The 8608-nt window shown below is 40.4% G+C and overlaps 1 protein-coding gene across 4 annotated transcripts; it reads right to left on the reverse strand.

The window, feature by feature from the left end:
* Nucleotides 1–2009: 2009 nt before the first annotated feature.
* LOC131000641 (homeobox-leucine zipper protein REVOLUTA-like) lies at nucleotides 2010–8082 on the reverse strand. Of its 4 annotated transcripts, none has more exons than XM_057926653.1 (19): nucleotides 7111–8082; nucleotides 6527–6826; nucleotides 6089–6242; nucleotides 5737–5822; nucleotides 5529–5619; nucleotides 5318–5413; nucleotides 5097–5210; nucleotides 4938–5021; nucleotides 4656–4811; nucleotides 4492–4566; nucleotides 4276–4382; nucleotides 3985–4153; nucleotides 3686–3871; nucleotides 3507–3587; nucleotides 3282–3416; nucleotides 2858–3192; nucleotides 2666–2771; nucleotides 2446–2595; nucleotides 2010–2369 (listed from the first exon to the last, which is right to left on the reverse strand). In XM_057926653.1, the coding sequence occupies exons 2-19, from the start codon at nucleotides 6754–6756 to the stop codon at nucleotides 2211–2213; spliced, it is 2514 nt and encodes an 837-aa protein (XP_057782636.1). In that variant the 5' UTR covers nucleotides 6757–6826; nucleotides 7111–8082; the 3' UTR covers nucleotides 2010–2210. The 4 variants fall into 4 exon arrangements, with proteins under 4 accessions (XP_057782636.1, XP_057782634.1, XP_057782635.1 ...); XM_057926651.1 differs by having other exon boundaries at nucleotides 6929–8082; XM_057926652.1 differs by having other exon boundaries at nucleotides 6527–6844; nucleotides 6929–8082.
* Between the last annotated feature and the right edge of the window lie 526 nt (nucleotides 8083–8608).

Here is an 8608-nt window from a genome sequence, read left to right on the forward strand (position 1 = left end):
AACTAAAAAAATACATGAATTTATGTTTTTTATTGCAATTTTCACCTAAATTTGATTTTCAACGAAATTAAAGCTTAATTGTCAGTTGAAATTAAGTCAAATATATAAAATTTTGCCTTATTAAACTTCCGAGCTTCTAAATATTCATCATCATTAGAAGTTATAGCAACATCAGGTGAATTTTCGATTATCAATTAAACTTTAATTTCATTGAAAATGAAACTCATGTGAAAATTGCAACAAAAAACATAAATTCATGTATTTTTTGGCTTAACTGAAAGTTCGTGTGAAAATTGCAATTTTTTTAAAGTTCGTGTATTTTTTTTGTCATAATCCCTTAAATTATTGGTGTTTTTTTAAAGAAATACTTTAATATATGGATCGATAGCTGATACATATTTTTTTTAGGGAAAATTGAAATTTACATTAATCAAAAATAACAATCTATTGGAGCCAGAGAAAAAACCCCGTCTTCCAAACAACATTGTTCTGGCCAACGAGAGCAAATGCGGCTAACTCATGTGCCGCTTTATTAGCCTCTCTTCTAGCATGACAAAAATTAATAACAATATGTCGACGCGCGTGCTCAAAAGCATCCCATAAATCATTAGAAAGGGAATCCGAGCCTCTATTCGTGTCATGAAGGACATGAATGGTTAAAAGGGCATCAGAAAAAACAAGTAAACAGGACCAAGATCGTGTTCCAATTTTGAAAATTATAAAAAGAATGCACAAATTCTATGATTAGCCATCTTATTACCAAATTCAAATTATGCATAAATTAAAATTGACATGATATCCCAACTCCCAAGTTACAAAAGTTAAATGAATTATCAATGACAGTGAAAAAATAAAATTAAGATAACAAAATTATATATGGTTTTTATTTGAAACATTTAATCGAATAGGTGGTGAGCGCCTAGCAACTTCATACTCAATTCCATAAAAGTTTAAACTTTTAGCCATATTCTTTTTCACGGCGGAAGTAAATTGTTGCTCCGTGTCCCTTTAGGGTATGTTTTCTTTGATTATAAGATTGTCATGAAAAAAGAATGGGAAAAAATATGGAAAAATATCTATCACACTTTAGTATCTCCACTCTTCTTATCTCATGTTCTATTTGGTGGAAAATAAAACTTCATTGATCTCATACCATGTTTATTCCATACACTTTTTCTTTTTATTAGAAGTAAGTTAATATATTGTTAATTGACTATCATACCATGTTAAAATTGAGTGACTTACGTATCTTCGTTGAATAATGAAGAATCAAAGCCCACGTAGTTCTCTTACCTTAACTTACCTAATCGTAGTCCTCCTCGACCTCGGATCGTTCGAACTCGATGAATTCATCGTTTGTGTTCACCGCCCAAACCGGCGGTTCGCCTCGCCCTCCGTGCCCCAATAGCCCTGCCGGTCAAGGCTAGCCCTGCACCCCTAGGCCTGCCGCCTGCTGACCCTCGGTTGCCGCGCCGGAATCGGCGGTTTAGGGTTTAACCGACGGGCCAAGGGTCGAAGCCCTTAACGTTTGGCGGTTCGGCCCGGACCGTTGACCACGGGGCCGATTCAGGGTCGAACCGCCGGTTCCGGTTGGCCCTTGGCAGCCCTAAAGGTTAGAGGTTCAATCCTAACCGTTGTGATGATATTAGAATGAATTATCACTGACCCTATTTTGACTTAGTCGTCAAATAACATCTTGGTTGACCCGAATGAACCCCGTGCGTGGGCTTAACTTTATATGGAGATTGTATGGCCGTTTGCATTGGACCGAATAACTTTAGTTGTTTCGAATTTGTAAGTCCTTCCCTCCCACCTCAGATTTTGATTTTGATTGGAGATTTTGAAAAATGAGCAGTGCTGTGGTGCCGAGGGAGGGACGGGTTTTGATTATATTTTAACTTTTATGAATAAAAGTGAGTTTTTCAATTGATTTTTTAATCTTTTTTCTTTCCTATCTGCCTTTATATTTTGTAGGTGTAGAAACAGATAATAATGTTTGAAATGAAGACTCACACATCTAATCTTTCTCTCTCTAAATTGAGCAAATGCAATTCAAAACTCAACAAGATGACAGCAGAATGTACATTCCAGCATCAATTAAATGTGAAATAAATTAACACAAGCCATCTCGATTGACGCCATCCCTCAAAATCCTTGGGAGCAGCACTCATCCATTGATGTCGACCGTTTCTTGGGCAATCAAACTTGATTCACACAAAGGACCAATTCACAAATGACAAGGCGAGGCAGTGCACGCCGCTCGCGTTCGCGCTGTCCTCCGCAAACACCTTCCAGACAACGGCCTGCTCGTACGAGATGTGGCGCCCCATTGTCGACATACAGATACCACCAGGCAAGTGTGCAAATCCCTGCGAATATCAAGCCACTTTTCAGCTGCATGCATCCGGTATACAATGATTACCAACGCACACCAACTCAACTCACCTGTTGCATGATCTTGGCCAACTCCGAGAACAACGCCTTGCGCCCACAATCGTCGAATATCTTGTCTAGAGTAACATCTTGCAGAGTAACTAGAGTCGTCTCCAGCATATCCAGCCCCGCCTGGTTCGCAAACGTGAACACTGGCACCGCCTGACAATCACAAACCAGCACCGGTTATGGACACTTCACCACGGGCATAACAGGAATGTTTAACGAGTACCTTCAGCGAGCAGCATAAGATGGAGTCTTGGTGATGCCACAGTGATTTCAACAAGGCTTCACTACTCGAAGATTCAGCTGCAAGCAGCTCTGCCCCAGTATGCAGGCTGCAACAAAAGAGGAGAATGTTAGGAATGTTTCCTTTTGATTTCTGCACACGTGTGCGTAACCACGAAACTACAATCAGTAGTACCTATAACTTTGACAGATCCAATGTGCAAGGGTCACAGCTTCCGGTGAGGCTGGAGATAGCTTTGAACCTATCGAAGGGCTTATTCCCGAGGGAGAGATAGCCATAGCAACCCTCTGCACAGAGGAAATCACACTACGAACATACTGGCGTGCCATTGAAGCAACATTGTCCTGCAAATTGCTTTCAAATGGGAACTGGAACGCGATAGTCAGAATAGATCGAGCACTGTAAGCTCCTCCAGCAACTTTTCCGTTGTTGCTCGCAGCAGGGCCAACTTCCAGACTTGACGTCAAATCTAGCGTCTTGTGTAAGGCTAACGATTCTTGCAAGTCACCCTGCCAGATTGTGAGGATATTATGAAACTCAATCAACTAATACATAAATCGCAAGTATCGCAAATAGGGAGTTGATTTAGGAACTCAACTGGTTTTGGATCGAGTGGGATTATCCGAAAGCCAGAAGGCAGCAATTGCGCGTCATCCGGAAACATCTCATCAATTGGTGCAAAGACAAGCTCCGAGCATGCTCCAACAGCGCTCTCATCTATTCCACTACACATCTGCAGATAAGAATCGATTCCCAAAACGTTAGCCACGAAGAGATCGAAATGCCTCTTAAAAATCATCAATTTACAAAAATAAAAAAACACCTGCAGAAGATGAATATCTCTGGACATAAAAGCATCTTCATGACTGAGTAAATGTCCTTCCAGTCGAATGACTTCAAGCATCTGCAATGCAAATTCCATTATTGGTTACTCCATATGTACAAGAGCTTCGATTTTCTATGGAGTTATGGCACACAAGTTTATCATAGGATAACATAAACCTCTTCATGTTCAATAGTATGGCCTAGGGGCATGATGATTTGGCTTCCGGTAAATTTAGTGGGCCTCATCCCGGGATACACGTAAGTGCTTTTCAATGATGCAGCAGCATAGGCATCAATGTTGAAGTCCGCCCACTCTGATCGATGCTCCCTTAGGAAGCGAACCAGCACTGCCGGAGGGACATTCTGGGACGTAAAAACACAGAATCCAGGCTTAGGTTAGTAAAACGAGTAAATAACACAACCATATTAATTGTTATAAAAGCTCTCATGTTCGACAATTGTCGAATAATTAGCACCTGAAGTAGCATAGATGCTTTTGCACAGAGAACTCCTCCGAGAATGGGAAGAGACCCACTATTTAGGTTTTTCGCAGAACTGATGGCAATCACCACATCTTCAGCACCATCACAATTCAATATCGACCACCCATCATCGTTGAACCCATTAACTGCATCATTAAAGCCTCTGCAGAGGATAAACATTTAGATTGCTAATCATTCCCATATTCTTACTTCAATGCTGCAGGTGTAAGATTGGCAATCCTTATATGCAACATTTATGAGTGAGAAATATTAAAAGTGGATTACCTGCTTAACCTCTGGCTAAAAGTGCGTAAAACAGCCGGTTGTCTACCAAGACCATATACAACCTCGCCACTCGTCTCCTGAGCTATCTGCCGAATATATTTTATCGCCTGTCAAAATAACAGTGCTTAGTCATAAAAGAACTATGCACGTCAGCACATGTTTCTGTCAAATCCTTGACCGCATTTGGAATATGAAATAAGTAGATATTGTACTCACAGCAATAGTGGTTTTCTGTGCTAGAACTTTTGAAGATTCATAGAGTGGGCGAAGGACCTCTGGCACACTCCAAGCCTGGACGATGGGACAAAAATGTCATTCGAGAATAAGCCATCTAAGAAAAGTACGGCTTGCAAAGCTCAAACAAGAAAAAAGGTTATGACCTCGAGACTAAGGTGATCTACAATGTGGATAATGGAGCCTCCACCATCACACGGCCGGATCAAATATCCAGATGGAAACATTTCAGCTCTCACAAACTGTGAAGCTGCAGCTGCGTTTGGGCCAGACCCAGTACCAGAGAGCGACCTCTCACATACCTTCGTTGATCAACAGAAGGAGGTCAGTGTGAATATCAAAAATATGAAAACGCAACCTAGCTAGTAGCTGCTAAATCTGTCCCCAAGAAAATCATCCAAAAACTTCTAATTCAGAAAAACACATACCACAAGGCTGCCGTTTTCTAATGTGGTTGTGTATCTCAGAGTCCAAAAATCACGGGCAGGAGCCAGAGTAGTTGGGGCATATGTCTGAAAGCAATTATCCATCATTTATTTTCCAAAAGCAAGGAACAAATTTGATGTGAATTTTATCACTACATTGACCTGTGTATATAGCAGCTCGATGGTTCCTCCATTTCCTGCAGGGAACATAGTGAAAACTTCAAGGCTCCGACAGTCACGGAACCAAGTAGGACGATCTTTAAGGATCTCTGCAATCTGTAAAAGTCGACAGTTCTTTAGACAGAGCCCTAACAGATTTTTGGTGCCTAGACTCAGGGAGGGAAAACAGGAAGAAAAAAAATAGAACTAGATATATTTATTACCTTTATAGGTTCTAAACTCACAAGACCGCAGGCTCGTGCTGCCACTCCACTACAACTTTGTGAAATGGCAAAGATCCCAACTGAACCCGGACCAGGCTGGCAATAAAAACCAAATGTGCTTCAGCTAGGGGTCGTAAGAATAGGATCATGTATGAAATTCGAAAAAGGAACATAATCAACTGCTGAATTCGATTTATAAGATGACACCAACCTTCATCCCAGGCATCTGGACCCAATCAACAGCAGTTCCAGTAGCCTTTGAAAGGAACTCTGTCAATGTCTCCTCTGCAATCGAGAGGAGTCTGTCAAAGGCAACGAAGATGAAAGAAAAGCATTAGCTAAAACATGGATCTTTCCACCACTCAGCAGAGTAGCTGTTGGGGCACAACGACTGAAAAGAAACAAGATCATGAAATTACCCAGCAGGGTTACTAGCATCCCTGAGAGAATGCTGAGGAGTCGTGACAGCTGACTCACAACTCGCATCAGTGGTGGGAGCAGGCGTCTGCAGAAATTTTCAGAATTTATAAAGGTGATAGAGTAGCAACAGAAAAAGATTCAGAATCCATAAAACTTCATTTCCTATGTCTAGCATCTCAAGTGAGCTATAATAACCAATTTCTCAAAAGCATTAATACGCATTTAGTGCAGATAGAACATTCTATAAGATGCACAATACAGCATTAAACACATCTTCTGCCCAAACAATTGTAATGTAGAAACAGCAGTGAAGAGGAAAATAATAAAGCAAAAGCAGAGAAGACGACATACTAAGTGTTGCCGCATGTATCCATTCTCGCATACCAGCTGCGACACCTGCTTCTGAAGGCGATCATTTTCCTCCATCAGCAGCTTATTCATTGCAGTCAATTTTCTGTTCACGCTCTGAAGTCTAGTAGATTCCTTCCGCTGCTTCTCTCGACACCTACATTCGTTCACAAACACTTACCTCTCGCGCCACAACAAGTCAATACATTCCAACATTGCGCCGTTTATAATTACAATTCACCACACAATAAGACCTGAACCTCAACAGCTTCCTAGATTTCTACAATCAGCCTACATAATGACGTTCATTCACATTCACATTTAAAGTCATAACTACCAAATTCAGCCATTCTTAACAAGATACACAAGAATCAAAACCGCATAAAATAAAACACCTAAAAAATGTCCAAAAAAAATGAATATTAACCAAGACCAGTATACCTCCGATTTTGAAACCAGACTTTGATTTGCTTGGGTTCAATGTTTGAAAGAATAGGGCATTCCCGAATGAGCTGCTGGCGGCGTAGAGAGCTGGGCTTGGGACACTCGGCATACACCCTCTCCAACGCCTCCACCTGCTCCGCCGTGTAACGGACATACTTTCCGGCATCAAGATGCTTGCTAATGCTCCCACTGCTATCCTCCCGGTGATGATGCGCCACCATAGCCATTTTTGTAAAACTTGAAGATACTCCAAAGCTAGTATCTTGAATAAACTGAGCAGCTCTTGACAAAGATTCTCTGAAGCAGGGGAGAATTCTTGGATATTATTTAATAGTAATAAGAACTTTCCTAGTTATCTTGATTGAGGCAGAAATACTGTTAGCCACTTCTAGAGCTCACCTCACAAGAGAAAAAAGGTAAACAGCCAAAAATTGCTCAACGAAATCTAAGTAGCCTTGCGTGTATGAATCATATGCATAGTGACAAAATTAATCTGTTCTCTTCTCCTTTTTCACACAAGAAACCACCTTCTTATACGACTTGGGCGCAAAAAGCAGTTACAAATTACTATAATTGCTCACCACTAAAAGGCCCCGAATTTTCACCAAATGAAAGGTGAAACCACCAACTTCTGGCACGCAGAAACCCTGATTTCTTACAGAAAGCAACAAAATATATCCCTTCTTTTGCACTGCCTACTCACAGAATCCTCCACAATTTTTCCTTGCTTCAGAATAAGTAAGTCCCAAAACTGAAGAAGCAGCCGATGCTCAACCGAATAAATTTTCTCCTGAAATACCGAAAAAGAAATGATTTTTTTCCACAAGGGTCTCTAAATATCACACCATATCCAAAGGAATCTCTCTCTCTCCCTTTTCCAAGAAGAAGAAGAGAGGCAGGCGATTTTTGAAAGCGTTAAAAGATCTGCAGGAGTGAAAACTAAAAAGAGGGGATGAAACTGTAGACATGTCAAAAGGGCTCAAAGAGATACATGAAGAAACAAAAATGCCACACTAAACACAACATCTTCCTTTTTCCTTTCTTTCTTTTGGTATACAAACGCACAAGCACAACAAGAAACGGATGGAGGAGGGATTGCAAATTAGAGGAGATAAAAAATTTGGAAGAGAGGAAAAGGAAGAGAAACAGTGCGATCAGGTAGTAGTAGTAGTAGTAAGTTTGCACAGCTACGAGGGTGTGGTGCGTGTGTGGCTATGAAGAGAGAGAGAGAGAGAATGGAAAGGAATGGTTATAGCTCGGAAATCGGAAATGGGGCAGAAGTGTGTTTAAATTTATATGGTGATGATGGTGGCTACTGCAGAGTTTGCACACTGCTGCAGTGCCCCCCCCTGCGTCTGCCTGCTGCCTGCACCTGCACCTCTCCAATTCTTTTTCCTCTATTAATTCACTTTTTTATTTTTTAATTAGTATTTCTGTTTCTAAGCGTAGGCGTAGGCCACCAAATGAAATGAAATTCCATACTGTACGAGTACTATTGTTTAATTAAATAAAATGAAAAGGAAAACTGAATTATAAATAAAAGATTGAAATGACGTGTTAAGACGACCCACAGAAACGAACGAGACGAGATTTTCCTCCGATTGTCTGCCTTAAATGCTTTTGTCAAATCACACCTCACCAAATCTTCTGCCACCGGCTAACCCCCTTCCACATTATCCCACATCTTAAATTAATCAAAAACTTCATTTTAAAATACGCCTGTCAAACGTTGAACGATAGTTGTCAAATCGACCAAATATATAAGACTTTCACATTGAATCAAATAAACTAAAATAGATTCTTCACTTAATTTAAACATAAAATGCTTAAGTATATAAAGTATGTCATTTTTAACATACAACTTAAATAACAGGGCATTTTTGCCTATTACTCCCTCCGTCCACAAAGTATTGCCCCATTTACTGTTCGGCACAGGTTTTAAGAAAGCTGATAAAGTGGTTGTGAGTGAAATATAAGGGTAGTTGACTAAAGTGATAAAGGTAGTTGACTAAAGTGTTAAAGGTGTTGTGTGGTGGGTCCATTAGTAATAAAGTGTAATAAAGTAGAATATAAAAATGA

The sequence above is a fragment of the Salvia miltiorrhiza genome, chromosome 8 (assembly GCF_028751815.1).
Source record: "Salvia miltiorrhiza cultivar Shanhuang (shh) chromosome 8, IMPLAD_Smil_shh, whole genome shotgun sequence".
Classification (NCBI taxonomy): Eukaryota; Viridiplantae; Streptophyta; class Magnoliopsida; order Lamiales; family Lamiaceae; genus Salvia; species Salvia miltiorrhiza.